At 48.0% G+C, this 19,079-nt stretch overlaps 1 protein-coding gene across 4 annotated transcripts; it reads left to right on the forward strand.

The window, feature by feature from the left end:
- Positions 1-1,414: 1,414 nt before the first annotated feature.
- On the forward strand, positions 1,415-16,762 carry PTPN18 (protein tyrosine phosphatase non-receptor type 18). Of its 4 annotated transcripts, none has more exons than XM_031451170.2 (15): positions 1,415-1,571; positions 3,735-3,843; positions 4,137-4,213; positions 4,293-4,388; positions 4,500-4,538; positions 12,702-12,770; positions 13,372-13,434; positions 13,647-13,789; positions 14,200-14,266; positions 14,349-14,426; positions 14,513-14,602; positions 14,866-14,954; positions 15,619-15,827; positions 16,278-16,352; positions 16,577-16,762. In XM_031451170.2, the coding sequence occupies exons 1-15, from the start codon at positions 1,479-1,481 to the stop codon at positions 16,642-16,644; spliced, it is 1,365 nt and encodes a 454-aa protein (XP_031307030.1). In that variant the 5' UTR covers positions 1,415-1,478; the 3' UTR covers positions 16,645-16,762. The 4 variants fall into 4 exon arrangements, with proteins under 4 accessions (XP_031307030.1, XP_064340722.1, XP_064340723.1 ...); XM_064484652.1 differs by lacking the exon at positions 1,415-1,571 and adding an exon at positions 2,685-3,494 and having other exon boundaries at positions 3,585-3,843; XM_064484653.1 differs by lacking the exon at positions 1,415-1,571 and adding an exon at positions 2,694-3,494.
- The last annotated feature ends 2,317 nt before the right edge of the window (positions 16,763-19,079 follow it).

Raw genomic sequence — 19,079 nt, forward strand, 5'->3', positions numbered from 1 at the left:
ACTCCAAGTCCCGGTGGCCCCTGGTACTTTCACTGTCTCTCACTGACCATCAACACACTGACAGTCCATGAACGTCTAGGGAACTCTACTGGCCTCCAAAGAATTCACTATCAGTGTCCATCCTCGGTGATCACTACTGACCATCTTTGAACTCTCAAATATGACAGTGATAAACACCAATTCTACAGTGACTCCTACTGATCCCTCAGTAAGTGAAACATCTCACTGACCTGCTTTGACCTCTCAGTCACTTAAACTTGGGTCAGCAAACCACAGCCTGCAGGCTGCCCCCCAAATTTTTTTTATGACACATGAAATTAAAATTTCAGTGTCCACAAGTTAAAGTTTGGAACACAGCCAGCTTCACTCATTTACATGTTGCTTATGGTTGTTTTTACACTCTATGGCAGAGTTAATAGCTGGGACAGGGACCCAAGCCCTTTAAGAAACAGTTTGCCCACCCTTGGTTTAAATAACACTCTTATAACTCCCTAATGAATTAATCCACACTCCTCACCCCTGAGGTGTGGTGGGGTAGCTCATCTACACTGGCCAGGCCCCTAGGCTCCTGTTTGCTCTCTCCAGCCTCCCCTTGGTGGCCCTGGGAGCTGGGGTAGCAATTGTCCCCCAGCATGCTCCACATTTTCTGAAAATGAGGGTGTGGGGACATAAAAAGAAAAATAAAAGAAGGGAAACTATTAAAACGTTTGAGAACACCTGGTTCCCTGGAACCCACTTCCAGCGCCTTGGTTCTCAGTTTCCCAGCAGGTTTATGCAGGTTGAGATCTTCAAGTTAGTACTGGATCCTGGTGCCCCCAGCTCCTCCTATCCCGATCCAGATAAAGAAGGAATCTCGGGAAATACACGGATTCAGTCTTTCTCACAGCCCACGTGCCCTCGTGTCATTTTCCCCTGCCGCTGCCTCTCCCGACCCACCTCGGAACCCGCCGGGGCGCAAAGCTCAGGACCACCCCAACCCGGGTCCCCCAGGCAGGAGCTGCAGGTCGATCTCGGCGCCCGTCCATCTCACAGCTGCTCCGCCACCCCTGCTCGGACCCGGAGGAAGCCTAGTTCCCAGGACACCGGACTGCGGAGGCGGGGCGAGGGCGCGCGGCCGTCTGCCCTGCCCCGCGCAGACCCTGGATCCAAGCGGGAGGAAGTGTACACAGGACCATGTAGACTCAGCCAGCCAGTGTGGCGGTCATAAAAAAGGGAAGCGCCAGCGGTGGATCCACGTTCCCGGCCCAGCGCGGGGGTACCGAGCGCTCTGGCGGCCGCAGGGGTCCAGGAATCTGGGGTGGGGGGGCTGGGGCGGGCTCTGAATGTCATTGGCCGAGGGGCGCGCCCTGTCCGCCGCTGCGCACTTCTATTGGCTGGCAAGATCGGAGGCGGGGCCTTGGCAGCCTCCCGCGTAGTCTACGCTAGCTGGGGAGCGCGCAGAGCCGCAGCTGGACAGGAGCTCGCTGGCCGGCGGCGCCATGAGCGGCAGCTTGGACGCGGCGCGGAGCTTCCTGGAGCAGCTGGAGGCGCGAGGCGGACGGGAGGGGGCGGTCCTTGCCAGCGAGTTCAGCGTGAGTGGGCGAGTGAGGACAGCCGCGCGGCGCGCTCCGGCTCCTCTCCCTGGACGGTCCGGACGTCTGTTCTCCTGTGCGCCCGTTCTCCTGTGCGCCCTGCCGCGCTTTGCCTCTCTCTCTCTTTCGGCGTCCAGGGGTGTCTCCTCGCCTCGAGGTCTCTCTGGTTTTCTCTCCCCAGCACCTCTCTGTGTCGCGCTCTCTCCCTGTCTGTCTTCACCCTCTGCCCGAAGCGCCCCAGAGGGCGAAGTCCACGGCCGGGCCGGGCGGGGCCGCAGATGCCCTCGAGTCCCTGCTCCCTCTCCGCGCTCCCGGAACCGTCCCGTTGCAAGGCTGGGCGGGCGGGCCCCCCCCAGAGGGGAGGGCTGTGGCACACCTGCGCTGGACGCGCGACGCCCGGCCGCTCGCTCCAGGCCACCCGGCGGTCACTCCTGTGGTTCTGGGACGGAAGGGGCTGGCGGGGGGTTGGGTCGGGGCGAAGAGGAACCAAGAGGCTGCGCTGCGGTGAGGGTGTGGACACCGGCTCTAATGGGCGCTGTGGCTCGGGGCGCTTTACCTGGCCCCTCTGGCCTCGGTTTCTCCTTGGGTAAAATGCAGACGTTGATCACCAAACTGGCCTGAGGATTAAAATAACTAGTGTGAGTAAAAAAGCGCTTAGCATATCCTGAGCTCTCATTTTGTAGGCGCTTTGTCGCTAGTTATAAATAGTATGAACGTTACAATAGGTAGTGCAAGCCGTATGTAATGAGTGCTAATGCAGCAGCGTCGTAGGCACCACACACTACACATACGGAGAGGTTTCAAATATAACGTATAGAAATGTGCAGTGCAAACAGGTAAACACAATATATGGTGACATTTCTTTCATTTAGAAATAAGTTGATAAATATATGCATATAAGTACTTTATATAATGAATCACTTTATATAATCATTAAGTACAAAATAGATAACCAAATTTATGAAATAATTTTACGAATGACTATAAAATATACAGTGAACATGTATAAATATAGTTATAAATTATAATTTACACAATAAACATTATTTAAGTTCATGAAATAATAGAACATAAATACAAGATAGAATTGTAATTTATAAAATAAGCAATTATTCAAGTTCCTAAGAAATCAAATATGTAACAAACAGGTAAAGTAGATACAAATCTAAATTTACACAAATATAAACATAGACATATATAAAATGCAAAATATGTAATTTAGTCAATATGAAAATGTAGATAATAAATGTAAACTTACAATACCCAGGTGGTGCATGACATCATCCCCATCTGGGTCCGGCTGTGGGACAGTGAGCATTGCCAAGGACCTCTATGCAGAAGGGTGGTGGTGAGCAGTGCCAGTTGCTGGAGACTATCCTCTGGCAGGCAGCCTCCTGTCCTCACAGGAGTCTTTGAGCCTCTCTAGGCCTTGGTTTCCTCATCTGTAGAGTAGAAATATTAATAGTGGTACCTAGTGCACTAGTGTGTCCATGAGGACTTGACTTAAATGCCCTGATGGGTGTAAGTACACTTAGAAAGATGGTCACCCCCAGAGGTGGCTTCGTATGTGTTACTTATTATTGTCATGATTACGAATACCTGATGATGGTAATACACTATTCACTAATTACAGTAATCTAACTATAGTATCTAGTATATGTCATGTTATACATTATAGTTCACATACATTGTATATTGTCATATACATTGTGTAGCATCATGTTTGGTATATTAAATACATATTGTGTTACAATTATTGTTCACAATGCAGTGTAATACACATTGAGTGTACTGAAGGTAAATGCTGAGAAGTCTTGAGTTCAACACTCCTGGATGGGACTTTCAGCAAGTCACTCAACCATGTGGTGCCTCGGCTTTCTCGCCTGCACAATGGGAACGTCAATAAGAGTACCCGCTTTGGAGGTACCTTCCAGGTTGTTCAATGCCCTTGCACAGAGCCCTGCATAGAGACGGCGCTCTGAGTCGCTACTATTATTGAATCGCTATCATTAGGCAGGTTCTGTGCTATCTGGGCGCCGCGGTCACCTCTCACAGGCCACGTGCCGCGCATCCCTAGAAAAGCCTCTGTCCCAGGACTCTGACCTGGCTTCTCTCTGGCTCTCTCCTCCGTCCCCCGGGTCTTCTCGCGGTGCCCCCCTCCAGGACATCCGGGCCCGCTCAGCCGCCTGGAAGACCGACAACGTGTGCACCACCGAGGCCGGTAATCGGCCGGAGAACATGAGGAAGAACCGCTACAAAGACGTGGTGCCTTGTAAGTCGGGGAGTGGTGGGTGGGTGGGTGGCCTCCGGAGGGAGTCCGTGCGGCTCCGCACGCCCTCCGCTGCCCTGCGGTCCAGGCGTTCGCGCGGGTCCCTCTGTCACCACTGGGCTCCCAGCACGCCCCCTCCCGGAGCCTGGCTGCACTTCTTCCGAGCGCACTTTTCCCAAGTGCATCTCGGTGGCATCCCTGCTAGGCGTGCCACCGCCTGCTATCGTTTAGCCAGGACCCCAACAGATGCCCCTGTCACTCCCAAACTCCACGTTTCTCATCTCTCCCGCTGGCAGACGATCAGACACGAGTGAGCCTTTCCCTGCTCCAGGAAGAGGGCCACGGCGACTACATCAACGGCAACTTCATCAGGGTCAGGCTGGGAGTCAGGGACGGGGCAGAGGGGGTGGGGGCGACAGTGGGACCTCCATGGTGAGCTCAGCCTTTACCAGGGCACAGACGGAAGGCGTGCCTACATCGCCACACAAGGACCACTGCCTCACACCTTGCTGGACTTCTGGCGCCTGATCTGGGAGTTTGGGGTCAAGGTCAGCTTGAGGGGAGGGTGAGGTGGGGCCAACATTCTGGGTCCTTCCTTGGCCCTCTTTCCCCCACCCCCAGCCCAGATCACCTCCTTCTCCCTTACCCCTCTCGTCTAGGTGGTCCTGATGGCCTGCCGGGAGACGGAGAACGGGCGGGTAGGTGTCCTCAGCCCCTGGAATGCATGTCTTTGTGCACAGAGGAGGCGGGAGAAATCCTGCTTGCTTCTCCCTGACCCTAGGACTCGAGAGCCCAGTTCCTTGGAATGACCCCCCTGTAACTGCTGGAGCCCGCTATTACTCTAATTTTGTTGTTGTTCTTTTTCCTTTTATTCGTGGGGCTTATATCCCCAATGACCTGCTGGTCTTTCCACCCCATTCCATACCATAGACCAGAAGGCCCCGTAACTGTGGCTTCCCCAGTACAACTCCGATCTCTTTCCACCTCTCTCCTTTATTCAGTCCACTCCAATCTCTCTGGCCTTTGCTTTGTCTTGGGTCCTATGCTTTGTCTGTTCCCTGTGTCTGGGACATACCCCCTTTCGTCTGCTCCATCACCACCTTCACATCTTGGCTGTAATGCTGCTTCCTCAATGAGATCTTCCTGAATCTCGCCCCATCTGAAACTCCCAGCACTCCCACTCTCCTTCCCTTGTCCTACTTTCATTTTTTCTTCTAAGTTCTTTTTTTGTTTGTTTTTGTTTTTTGGATGGGGTGGAGGTAATTAAGTTTACTTACGTGTTTTTAAATTAATTTTGATTAATTTGTTTCTTAGTGGAGGTACTGGGGATTGAACCCAAGACCTTGTGCATGCTAAGCAAGCACTCTACCACTGAGCTATACCCTCCCCACAAATTTTTATTCTCTTTGTTTTATTTACTTATTTATTTGTCTGCTTCTGGTTTTTTTAGGGGGGAGGTAATTAGGTTTATTTATTTTTTGATGGAGGCACTGGAGACTGAAACCAGGACCTCGTGCATGCAAGGCACGTGCTCTACCACTGAGCTATACCCCACCCTCTTCAAAGTTCTTACCAACTTCTAACATACAAGATACTCTACAAATGTATTCTTTATCCCTAGTCTCCCTGATTAGAAGAAAAGTTCCAGGAGGGCAGGGATCTTTGTTTTGCCTGTTAGAATAAATTCGTTACTTGGTAAATGTACGTCAGCAGTGAAGGCACAGGGGTTCTGCACCCTGGCCTGCTCTGTGGCCAGGACTGGAGGTGGGAAAGTCCTGCTCTGGGACAGCTGGCCCATCATGGAGCCTGTCCAGTCTGCAGTGTTGCACCTTTTTCATTCCTAATTTTGGTAGTTTGTGGTCTGTCTCTCACCCCTGTGCAGTGTGGCTAGAATAAAGACAAGCAAACTTTAGCTGTTGTACTAAGTCTGTCCTGCTGTCTGTTTTTATAAATAAAACATATTAGAATATAGCCATGTCCATTTGTTTACACAGTGTGGAAACCTGCTTTCATGCTACAAGGGCCAAGTTCAGTAGTTGTAAGTTAGGTAGATTCTGTGGCTCGCAAAGTCTGGAATATTTATTATCTGGCCCTTTATAGAAACAGCCAATCTCTGGGCTAGAGTTTTATCAATTTTATTATTTTTTGAAAGGAGCATCTTTGGGTTTTATTCATTTTCTCTATTTTTTCATTGTTATTTGATTAATTTCTTCTCTCACCTTTATTATTTCCTTCCTTCTGGTTATCTAGGTTTAACTTCCTCTTTTTTTTTCTTCTAGTTCCTTAAGCTTAGATGATAAAATTTGTGATTTTTTTTCACATGTAAGCATTTAATGTCATTCATTTTTCTCTAAGCACTGCTTTAGCCGCATCTCACAAACTGCGTATGTTGTGGCTTCTTTTCCAATAAGTTCAAGGTATTCTCTAATTTTCCTTGATTTCTTCTTTGACTGATGGTATTTGACCATGGCTGTGCTTACTTTCCAAATACTTGGGGACGTTTCCATATATCTTCTTGTTATTAAGTTTCCATTAATTCCATTGTGGTCAGAGAACAACTTTATATGTTTTCAGTCTTTCCAAATGTTCTGAAACTTGTTGTGTGGCCATGAACATGATCTATCTTGGTAAATGTTTTGTGTGCACTTGAAAAGAATGTGTATTCTGGTTTTCTTGAGTGGAGTGTCCTATAAATATCAATTAGGTCAAATTGATTGTCTTTCTGAAAGACACTTTAATATCTTCTGTATCTTTACTGTGTCTTCCGGATCTTCACTGATTTTTTTTTTTCTCTAGATGTTTCATCAATTGACAAGAGAGGAGTGTTGGAACCTACAACTGTTCTCTGTCAAGACGAGCTTGTCAATAATATTTTTCAGATCTTATTATTCTTACTTTTTTTTATCTGCTTGCTTGATTATTTGCTGAAAGAGGAGTTTTGAAATCTCTAACTCTAATTTTAGATTTCTCGGTTTCTCCTTTCAGTTCTGTCAGTTTTTGCTTCAAGTATTTTAAAACCCTATAGTTAAGTGCAAATACAGTTAGGATTATGTCTTCCTGGTAAATCAGTCCCATTTTCAATATTGTAATGTCCCTTTTGTCTCTGGCAATATTCTGTTTTCTGAAGTGTACTTTGATATTAATAGAACCATTTAAATTTCTTTAGATTACAGTGTGCATGATATATATATTTTTTATTGTTTTACTTTTTATCTGTCTTCATTTCTATCTTTAAAGCGTGTTTCTTATAGCTGGCGTATTGTGGGGACTTACTTTTTTACCCAGTCTGACAATCTCTACCTTTCATTGGAGTATTTAGTCTCTAATATAATCATCAATAATGTGTCTAAATCTACCGTTTTGCTATGTTTTCTATTTGTTCCATCTGTTCTTTGTTCCTTTTCTCCTTTTGTCTTCTTTTTAAATGAGAATTTTAATAAATCCATTTCATAATCATTATTCATTTATTAGTTATACCTCTTTGTATTATGTGTTTGTGTGCTTCATGGAATGTAGACTAACAATAATAATAATAATATTATGCCATTTCCTGTAAAATGTGAGAACTTTACAATAGCATATTTCAATTTTCTCTCTCCAAGCTTTAGGCTATTGTTGCCATAGGATTTACTTCAAAATATAAAATATACTACACAGCACACTGCTATTATTTTTGATATAGATTATCTTTTTTAAAAAACAACCTTACTGAAATACTATTCATCCACGTTAAGTGTGCAATTTCAGTTGTTTTTAGTATATTCCTGAGTTACACAACCATCACCGCAGTAAATTTTAGAACATTTTCATCACCCCGTTAAGAAACTCTCTATCCATTGGAAGTCACACTCCATTTCGTACTAAACTCCACCCTAGACAACCCCTAATCTCTTTTTTGGTCTCTACAGATTTGCCCACCGTGGACTTTTCATATAACTGGAATCATATGATACGTTGTCTTTTGCAACTGGCTTCTTTCACTAAGCGTAGTGTTTTTAAAGTGCAGGCATAGTGTAGCATGTGTCAATACTGCACTACTTCACTCCTTGCTGCTGAATAACATTCCATTGAATGGATATACCACATTTTATTTATTCATTAATCACTTTATAGAATTCGAGCTGTTTCCAGTTTTTGGTAATTATGAACAGTGCTGCTGTAAACACTCACGTGCAAGCTTTCATGCAGATGCTATGTCTTCATTTCTTTCGGGTACATACCTAGCAGTGGAATAGCTGGGTCATGTGGTAACTCTATTTTTAGCATTTTGAGGAACTGCCAGACTGTTTTCCACAGTGGCTACATTGTTTTACATTTCACCCAGCAATGTATGAAGGTTCCAATTCCTCCACATCCTCATCAACACTTGTTACTGTCTCTTTTTTATTATAGCCATCATACTGGGTGTGAAGTGATGTTCATCAAGTCTTTTTTTTTTTTCCAGTTGTGGTAAAATATATATAACATAAAAATTGCCATTTTAACGATTTCAAGTGTACAATTTAGAAACATTAAGTCCATTCACAAGGTTTACGCTGCCTATTTGAGGTCCCTCGTATCAGTGGAATCATACAATACTTGTCCTTTTGTCTCTGGTTTATTTCGGTTATCCTGTTTTCAAGGTTCATCTATGTTGCAGTATGTATCAGAATTTCATTCTTTTTAGGGCTGAATAACATTTTGTTTATCCATTCATCTGTTGATGGACATTGGGTTGTTTCTACCTTTGGCTATTGTGACTGGTGCTGCTATGAACATTGGTATATTAAGTATTTTGAGTCCTTGTTTTCAGTCCTTTTGGGTATATACTAGAAGTAGAATTACTGGTTCATACGGCAATTCTGTGTTTAATCCCCCCCCCCCCCCGCCACAATGGTGGCACCATTTTATACTCTCACTAGCAATACATAAACACTGTTTAATTTTGAGGAATTCAAAATTCCTTTCTGTTGTTTTGATGTGCTTTTGGTGTTGTATCTAAGAAGTCAGTGTCTAACCATAGGTCAAAAAGATTTACTCCTATGTTTTCTTCTAAGTGTTTTATAGTTTTATCTCTTACATTTAGGTTTCTGATTCATTTTGAGTTAATTTTGGTATATGGTGGGAGTTAGAGGTCCAGATTCATTCTTGTGTATGTCAATATGCATTTGTCCCAGCACCATTTGTTGAAAAGACTGTGCCTTCTTCATTGAATGGTCTTGGTGCCTTGTTGAAAACCAGTTGCCCATGACGGTAAAGGTTTATTTCTGGACTCTCAGCTCTATTCCATTGATTGATATGTCTATCTTTGTGCCAGTCCTGCATGATTTTGATTATGGTAGCATTGTAATAAGTTTTGAAATCAGGAAGGATGAGTTCTCCAAATCAGTTCTTCTTTTTTCAAGACTGTGTTGGCTTTTCTGGGTCACTTGCTGTGCAGGAAAGAATCAACATAGCAGGCATAACTATTTATGCTTAAAAAGATTTTCCTGCAAGGTTGGCTCTTGGCTAGGAATAGGATTTCCAGTGAGAGTGGCTCACTACACCTCAACTGTTTATACAGACAATGTGTTTATGTGACAATAGGTTTATGTGAACACCTGCTTTCTTTCTGGGAGTCTGAGGTTTTGGTACATGCTAGTCAGAGATGCCTACATACCATACAGAGTGCCTCAGGAAATACGCAGGGCACTGAATTCCTAAGTGTGGTCTTGGGTATCCACAAGACACTTATTAATGTTAACGTATTAATGCTTATATATTAGTGTTAAGATCAGCTTGCCAATATCTTCAAAAAGCCTTCTGGGATTTTGATGGGAATTGAATCTATCAATTTCTAGGGTACAAAGATAACAATTTTTTCTGTGTTGATCTTGTGTCCTACAACCTTGCCAAACTCATTTATTAGCTCTAATTGTGTGTGTGTGTGTGTTCTTTAGGGCTTTCTATATATAACGTCATGCTATCTGCAGATTGAGATAGTTTTGCTTCTTCCTTTCCAATCTGGGTAACCTTCCTTCCTTCCTGTCTTTCTTATTCCTTCTCTCCCTGTCTTTTTTCTTTTTCTCTCTCTTTCTCTTCCTCCCTTCCACCCTCTCTCCTTTCCTTCCTTCATTTCTTTTTTTGTATTTGCACTGGCTGCAACTTCCAGTACAGAGTTGAACAGAAGAGGAAAGTGCAAACACCCTTGTCTTGTTTCTGATCTTAAGTGCAAAGCAGTCTTTCATGATTAAGTACTAGGTTAGCTGTAGGGTTTGGTAGATTTGGGTTTTTTTTTTTTTTATCATGATGAGGAATTTCCTTTCTATGTCTAGTTCCTTTCATGGTTTTATCATGAAAGATGTTCAAAAATATTTTCTGCATCTATTCAGTTGATTATGTGGTTTTGTTTTATTTTCTATTAATATGGTACATGATATTGTTCGACTTTCATAGATGCAACCAACCTTGGGTTCCTGGGATTAATGCCACTTGGTCCCTGTGTGTAATCATTTCTTAATATTTTGTTGAGTTTTGTGTCTGTATTCTTGAGACGTTGAGTAGTTTTCTTGTGATGTCTCTGGTTTGAGGGGAGGTCATTAGGTTTACTTATTTATTCTATTTAATTAATTAATTTGTTAATGGAGGTATGCTAAGCATGCACTCTACCGCTGACCTACACCCTCTCCGCTCTTCTGTCTGGTTTTGGTATCAGAATAATACTGGCCTCATACAATATGTTGGGAAATGTCCCTTCAAATTTGTGTGTGTCGGGGGGTAGTTTGTGAAGGATTGCTATTATTTCCTCCTTTTGGGGTAAAATTCATTAGATTACCTTTTAAAGATGTTAAAAATGAGAGATACCTTTTACATCCAGCTGTGTACTTACCTTTTTCTTTACTCCTCACCCCTTTGTGTTAGGTCTGTAGTTCATCTGGTGTCATGTTCCTTTGGTCTGAAGAGCTTACTTTAGTGTTTATCATAGTGCAGGCTTGCTTGTGATAAAGTCTCAGCTTTTGTGTGTCTGAAAGCTATTTAATTTCAGCAGTTTTAGGATGTCCCACCATTGACTTCTGGCTTGTAGAGTTTCTGACAAAACTCTGCTGTCATTCTTATCCTTGTTCCTCAGTATGTAATGTGTCTCGTGTGTGTGATGCTTTTAAGATTTTTGTCTTTATCATTGTTTTTCAACAATTTGTTCACAAACTGCCTTGGTGTGGCTTTATGATTTTTCTCTCCCTGTGCTTCACGGACCTTCTGGGATCTGTGGGTTCATAGTTTAATCAAATTTGGAGAAATTTCCAGCTCTAGTTTCTTCAGAAATAGTTTCTGTTCTTCCCTATCCTTCTGGACTACAGACACACATACATTAGACCACTTGATATATTTTCACAGGAATCTGATTCTCTGTTCGTTTTTTACCCATTTTTTTCCTCTCTCTTTTCATTTTGAATAGTTTCTATTGCTATGTCTTTATGTTCACTGGGCTTTTCTTCTGATGTCTAATCTATTAGACAGTGAATTTTTTAATTGAAGTACAGTCAATTACAATGTGTCTTTCTCTGGTGTACAGCACAATGTTCCCAGTCATGCATATATATATATATGCATATATATATATTCATTTTCATATTTTTCCATTAAAAGTTATTGCAAGATATTGAACATAGGTCCCTATGCTATACAAAGGAAACTCTTAAAAATCTATCTTTATATATAGTGGCCAACATTTGTAAATCTCAAACTCCCAAATTTATCCCCTCCCACAATTTCATAAATTTAATTTTTCCTCTCTAGAAGTTCCACTGAGGTCTTTTTTATAGCTTTCATTTCATTTTCATCACCTTAATGTTTTCCTTTTCATTTTGAATATATTTTGTAATATTTATAAAAGCTGTTTTAAAGTCTTTGCTTTTTTCCTCATCTCTATTGGGTCTCCTTTTGCTGATTTTTTCTTCTGGGTAGAGGTCACATTTTCTCACTTCTTTGTATGTCTAGTAAATTTTTATTAGATGCTTAATATTTTTAATTTTACACAAGTAAGTGTTGGGCTTTGTTATCTTCCTTTAAAGGGTGTTGAACTTTTTCTGGAAGGCAGTTAAGTTACTTTTGGGTGTTTGATCATTTTAAGTTTTGTTTTTAAGCTTTGGGTAGCGGGGCGGGCCTAGACTAGCCTTTCTTCTAGAAGTAAATTTGTTCTACTTCTGATGTGTGTCCTTCGAGTTCCCTCTTGAACGCCCAATCAGGTCTCTCCTCTCTGGCTGGAGGAAATGTAAATTATTTCTGTCCCATTGTGAGTACTAGGAAATGAGATGAACATTATTATTCTTTCATGGGAAGTCATTCTTGCCTGGCCTCTGGGGGTTTCTGGTTCTATGTACCCAGATTATTATTCCAGCTTTAAGGGGATTCCTATGCAGAGTCCTGGAGTTTGTTGCTTTGGTTTCTGTAGCTCTGTTCTTTCAAGAACTCTGCCTTGACCTCCTGGGCCATGATCTCTGGCTTTTCAACTTACTGGGATCATCAGTCTCTGTGCCCTGCAGCCTGGTGACTGCCTCTAGGCAGTAAGCTGGGGTGGTCCTAGGGTTCGATTCATGTGTTTCCCTTTGGTCAGTGATCACAGTCCTGCAATGTTCAGGTCCCATGTCTGCAAATAATGGCTTGTATATTTCATGGAGGTTTTTAGTTACTTACAAGCAGAAGAACACTCTGGACCGTCTTCCTCCTGCACTGTTGGAAGCTCTCATCTCTACTGAGTCTGGGTGCTGGCCTCCTTCGTGGCTGCCGCCACCTGTGCTTCCATCAGCAACCTGGGCTGTCCAGTAGGCGTGTGCACGTATCAACGTGAACTCTGAGGCAGACCCCCGCTTCACCCCCTGCCCTTCCTCCCTTGCCTTTTGTAGAAAAAGTGTGAGCGTTACTGGGCCCAAGAACAGGAACCGCTGCAGATTGGGCTTTTCTACATCACTCTGGTGAGCTGGGGCAGAGGGGGGACAGCATTTGATGGAGTCTGGGATGTTGTGGGACATTTCACAGGAGATTCTGAGTTGGCAATCTTGTGGGCTGGGCCCGAAAGGATGAACAGTTTTCCCACGGTCACATACACACACATGCACACACGCACACACTGCAGAAAGCATGCAAATAGTCAGAACTCATTAGGTATTGCTTTTGCATTTGAACTATAATCATGGTTATCTCTGTAAATATAAACTTGCCTTGGTTGGGTTCTTAAACTTATTTCCCTTACCGTCCCCAAAGAACTCAGGAAAATCTCTCACCTCAAGTCAGACACACAGTTGGTCCTGAATAAATACAGTGAAACTGTTTTCTTTTAGAACAAAAGACATTTGTTTCACTGGAAATGAGCATGTGGGATATTTAACCATAGTTCCTCTTTCTCTCCTCTTTCCTTCACAAAAGTCATGGGGGACGTTTGGGCTAAATGAATTTTTCGAAAAGATGCTTTCGTATTTGATCTTTAATCAGAAATGCTTTGTTTTCTGTAAATATGTCTTTTGGCACCTGTGATCTTCGTTCCCCGCCCTTTTCTCACCTCCTCCACATCCACAGACAAGGGAGATGTGGCTGAATGCAGACATCATGCTCAGGACCCTCCAGGTCACCTTCCAGAAGGTACTGAAAGGGAAAGAGGAGACTCCCACACGGAAAGGGCTGTTTCCTGCCTCTCATCTGTAAAATGGGCATGGACAGTAATACCCATCTCTCAGTTACTGCCTGTTGCGTTTAAATGGAACATGTGTAGAACTGGGCTGACATGTAGTAAGGGCTCAATAAATGCTTGTCTTTCTTTTTTCACCCTTTCCCCCTCTTTTCCTGTGTTTCAGGAATCCCGCTGTGTGTACCAACTGCAGTATATGTCCTGGCCAGACAGAGGGGTCCCTAGCAATCCCGACCACGTGCTTGCCATGGTGGAGGAAGCCCGTCGCCTCCAGGAATCTGGTCCCAGCCCCCTTTGTGTCCACTGCAGGTTTAGGAGACGGGCTTTGTTGGGGGGTGGTCTGGTGAGACAGAGGGGAAGGCGATGGGGGAGGGAGGCAGGGGATGACTGTGCAGGGAGGGCTTGGAGCCGGTCTTGCCGTTTGAGTGCCCATTCGGAGAAACCAGGGGCCAAGCTTGCTCAAGTTGCAACCAAAATTGTTGGCATTTATTGAGCACAGACTGTCCGCTGGGGAGGAAGCACACAGCGGATACTCAGCAACTCTAAGCAATCTAAAAGTTTTCCTTTCAAATGATAATCTGGGATTCTGGGAATCAAAAGGTGCTGCAGGGCCCCCCCCCCCCGCCCCCCGCAAGGCCCTCACACCCAACCCCAAATACCGTTTAAAGGGGGTTTGTGGGCAGTCCCTGACCTAGCTTGCTCTGATTCTCACTTGTCAGCGCCGGCTGTGGGCGAACAGGTGTCCTGTGCACCGTGGATTATGTGAGACAGTTGCTCCTGACCCAGGTAGGAAGAGGGTGTCCATGTGCACCTGTGCAGTCTGGGTCCTTTGCCCACGAGGTCCTGCTCACCCGTCTCTCTGTCCTAGATGATCCCACCTAACTTCAGCCTCTTCAATGTGGTCCTCGAGATTCGGAGGCAGCGGCCTTCAGCGGTACAGACTGAGGTGGGAGCCTGAACTCCTCCTTCCAAAGACATGTCCCTCCTCCTCGTCTGCCCTTCCCGATGACCCCTCCCCCCTCTGCCCCCCAGGAGCAGTACAGGTTCCTGCACCACACGGTGGCTCAGATGTTCCTCTCAGCGCTCCAAAATGCCAGCCCTCACTACCAGAACCTCAAGGAGGTACCACGGCCCCCTTTCCAACCCTCAGAGACCGGAACCCAGAGAAGAGGTCTATGACCGCCACCTTCGCAGGGTCCAGCCCCTGGACTCCTCCTGGGAGCAGGGACTGACACATTGTGATCCCTACCTTTGTCCTCCTCCTTGCTGCCTTATCAGACTGTCCCCTCTTAAGCTTCCCCCACAGTGGCCCACGGTGACCTCCGTCAGGAGCCCGGATAGCTTCCTCCCAAGCCTCACGTGCTTGCCCTCCGGTCTTCCCCCAGAACTGTGCCCCGCTCTACGACGACGCCCTCTCCGTCCGGACTTCCCAGGCCCTCGCTGCCATAGCCCGCCCGTCCGGCGGGATCCTCAGGTACCCAGCTCCATCCCCGCATTCTTCCCTTTCCGATTTCTCTCGCCTGGAGGCGAACCCTTTCCTCACGCTGGAAACACCAGCCCCTTCCTTGCCGTTCACTTCAAATATTCACTGGCCCTTTGAATGGAGCTCTGGAACCCTCCGCTGGCTGACTCCTTAATCCCAGCGATCCCATCGTCTCAGCCTCTAAGGCGAGCCCTACAGGGCGATGTTAACCCTTTCCCCGCTCCCCAGTCATTAATTCAGCAGGTATTTCTTGATGCTGCCCACCTGTCAGGCCTCCTGTCGGGTGCAGCGGAGCCTTCAGCCCTCGGTCCTTGAGACCAGTTCTCCATTTTGAGGCTCTCCCTTCCTTCCCTTTAGATGTCACTTCCTCATTCATTTATTCAACAAAGAATTACACGGAGATGACCACCCCTCACTTCCAGCACCCGCCCCATTCACCTGCCAGGCTTCGCTCCTTCATGCACGCAACCTGCCAGGCGATAGGGACACAGAAATGAGACCCCCTTCCCCAGAGATACAAGAGCCTCCGCCTCCTCCCTCCCTAACTGCGCGCCGCCTGGGCGGGAAGGAAGCCAGTGGTTTGTGCGCTGAGCGCGCTGCCCCCTCCTTTCCTCGGCGCCGCCGTTTCACTTCCTCCCGCCCTCCCCTCCCGCAGGAGCATCTCGGTGCCCGGGCCCCCGGCCCTCGCCATGAACGACACGTACGCGGTGGTGCAGAAGCGCCCGGCCCCCGCGGGTACCGGGGAGGCGGCGGGCGCGCGGGCGCGCAGCGCGTTGGAGGCGCCGGTCTACAGCCAGGTGATGCCGCGCGGCCGGCGGCCCCAGTCGCACGCGGAGGACACGCGCGGGGCGCTGCCCGGCCGCGGTGAGTCCAGGCAACAGGGGCGCGGGGCTGGGGAGGGCCGCCCCCTACTTGTTCCTTCTCCCGATTCCCCGCTGGCTGCGGCCTGGAGGACCCCGGCGGCCACGAGGACCCCCCCCCCCCAACCACGCCCGCAAGCCCGGACCAGCGGCGCCCCGGACGCTGACGTGCGGGCTTCCCCGGCCACGCCTCTGCGGCTCTCGCCGGTCCCCCGGTCACGCCCGGAAGCGTCGCGGGCCCAACCGCGGCCCCGAGGCCGTGACGTTTCTCTGGCCAGGCCACCTCGTCCGGGCCGAGGTCTCCGTCTTGGCCGCGCCTCTCCGGCAGGGCCCGGTCCTCTTCGCCTAGGCCTCCTTCTCGGGCTGGGGAGGATGCGGCTTTGCCCGGGGTGGGTTTCCGGAACTCCGCGGGGCGGCCGGAGTTGACTCGGTGAGGGCGGTTTTCTGCCCGCAGTGCCGGCTGAGCAGAGCGCAGCGGGGCCCGGCGCCTACGAGGACGTGGTGGACGGAGCCCAGAGCGGTGGGCTAGGTAAGTCAGACCGCCCGGGGCGCTCGGGCTCTCTGCAGCTTTGACTGAGTCCCAGGCGTTTGGGGTTTAGGGATGGTGGCAGGGAACTCACAACCGCGGAGTCCTGTGGATGTGGCCGCAGTAAACCAGGAGGACCTGGAGGTTTGGAGATGACTTTCCACCAGTGGCCAGCCTCTCCACGCCTCAGCTTCTCCGTGAGACCGACGGTGCCCTTCCTCTTCCAGGGTTCAACATGCGCATTGGGAGGCCTAAAGGACCCCGGGACCCCCCTGCCGAGTGGACCCGGGTGTGAGCGCTGCGCAGCTGCCTGCCTGTTGCTCCGCATGGGAGCTGAGGGCCCTGCTCTGCTCTGTGAAGTGTTGGCACTGGGAATGGGGGTCGGATCAAAATAAAGGTTTCTCCGTGTGGGAGATGAGGTTTTGGCCCCGTGATTGTAGCATTCAAGGCCTGAGGCTTGGGCAGGTAGTTGGCGGGTAATGGCTGGTGAAGTTACTCTGAGAAGATTCAAGAATGAACTCAACTCCAAGGGTCTGGGGCAGGGCTTCCAGTTGTGAAGGGGCGGATGGACAGGTAGGCTTCTGGAGACTGTCCCCATCAGCACTTAAAGGACTGGTTGGTGTCAGTATTTGAGTCTCCCTCGCTCAGAGACTCAGCCGATGACACAGAGAAATAGATGGGCCCCACCCCAAATCCACCATTCAGACTGATGGAGGCCAGGCATAACAACCACCAAGCAGACTTATTTCAGACAGACAGGTAGAAACTCCCCAGATGGGCAGGCAGACAGATGGACCCCCAACCTGGACAGGGAGGTAGCCATACCCCAGACAGTCAGACCTGCAGAGGGACAGGCACAGCTGGATGGGTGGACCTCCAGCCAGAGAGACAGGCCACCCAACAGCCTGACAGACCCCCCCCCCCCAGCAAAAGACACCACCCGAAAGACAGATTCCCTCCCCTAGCTAGGCCACCAGAAGACACTAGCCAGATAGACCCCTGGCTGAACAGCTTCTCTGACAGACAGAAACAGATCTCTGGCTAAACAGATAGAGATGTCTTCTCAGCTAGAGCTCCCAGATCCACAGACCCACCCCAACATGGGCAGACCGACTGACAGACCTTCTAGTCACACAGACTCCCAGCTAGCAGAATGGACTTCCAGCCAGGCAGATACCAGCCACACAGACCCACCTAGCCAGCCAGACTTTTCCAGCTAGGCAGACAGGTAGACAGACCCCCACCAACTCACCAAGTACACAGAACCCACAGTTTGGCAGACAAATTGATGTGTCTCCTGCTGGGAAGACAGCCAGGTGGACCCCCTCCCCAGGTGATCAACTGATCAGATAGGCAGATGGACCTTTAGAGAAACATCATAAGCCAGTCAGATCCCCCACCACCCAGACCATCTGCTAGTTGGACATACACTGCAGATCCTTCAGATAGATGGGACTCTCCACCAGCCAGATGGGCTCCCAGCCCTCAGCTACATAGGACCCCACTTTTGGGTGGACCCCTAGTCAGATAGATTCCTGGCCACAGTGAGACACTGTCCTCAGCCAGAGAAATAGATGGACCCCAAGCCAACTGGCCAGCTAGACCCCAAGCTGGATGAACAGACTCCCAAACCAGATGAATGGCTGGACCCCCATCCGGTTAGATGAATGAGTTCCCAACAAGTTATTCCCCTAGCTGTTCACCCAGGCTCCTAGCCAGACAAGCCCCAAGCCCTTGAGCTGGACAGCAGATTCACACAGACTGCCAGCCTGGTAGACAAATCTGAGACCAGCAAGACAGCCCTCTAGCCTCACAGTCAGATGGCCTGACCTCAGACTGACAAGACTGGTGAACCTCCAAGTAGACTCAGCTGAAAAAATAAACTCCAGACGGACCGACTCTCAGCTTGATAAGATTCTCAGACAAACTCATGGCTGGACAGACACGCAGATCCCAGCCGGAAGGACAGCAGCCAGACAGACCCCATCTAGACAGGTAGACACTTAGTGAGCCACACACATCTTCCGCGGGACAGAGATGGGCTACGCATCCAGATAGACCTTTAGAACCCCAGGTGGACAAAAAGATGAGTGGATTAACACTCGATGCTCCAAAACCCTGATCTTGCTCAGTGAACCTCCCTCAGACATGGTCTTCCTCCTGATGGTGTCTGACAATGTCAGGTTTATCTAGGCGGACTCCCAGCCGTCCCTTCCCGGCACAGTGCCTCCCCAGGCTGTGGGAAAGCTGTCCTGTGTCTGGGATGAGTGTGGACCACCAAAGCCTCCACCTGCCCCCTGCCCAGCCAGGCCCACATCTCTCTTCTGGTTACTGTGAGAATTCAGGGAAAAAGAGACTATAAAGCTTTAGCTTCAGCGCCTACCTTGTGCTTGATGAATGTTAGCCCATGATTAGCTGCGAGCCCTTGCGTTCATAATCGGGTCTGAGACAAGTCATTTGCCCTTTAAATGTTAGTAGAAGGAGAATGAAACTGGCCTTTCTTGACAACAATAGTGCTTGCTGGCAGTGACTTAATTTTTCAAATGTGTGAAGTCTGCACAAGAAGCGGCTCAACCAGCAGAAACTAGGGATTGCAGAGAAGCTAGAGATTCTCCAGCTTCATGGGGACCAGGCGGGCAGCTCCACCTGGGGCGCAAACTCTCAGGGGCAAGTTGGAGCTGATCTGGATGGAAAGAGGGAGGCAGGAGGCCCAGGGGCTGCTGGTGGCAG

The sequence above is a fragment of the Camelus dromedarius genome, chromosome 4 (assembly GCF_036321535.1).
Source record: "Camelus dromedarius isolate mCamDro1 chromosome 4, mCamDro1.pat, whole genome shotgun sequence".
NCBI classification, from domain to species: Eukaryota; Metazoa; Chordata; class Mammalia; order Artiodactyla; family Camelidae; genus Camelus; species Camelus dromedarius.

Bases quoted from the DNA above. Each gene is read 5' to 3' on its own strand.
- PTPN18 (XM_064484652.1), top strand. From the start codon at position 3,405: ATGGGACTTTCAGCAAGTCACTCAACCATGTGGTGCCTCGGCTTTCTC. The intron at 4,214-4,292 runs GTCAGGCTGGGA...AGCCTTTACCAG, and splicing joins TCAACGGCAACTTCATCAGG to GGCACAGACGGAAGGCGTGC. The intron at 14,603-14,865 runs GTACCACGGCCC...GTCTTCCCCCAG, and splicing joins ACTACCAGAACCTCAAGGAG to AACTGTGCCCCGCTCTACGA.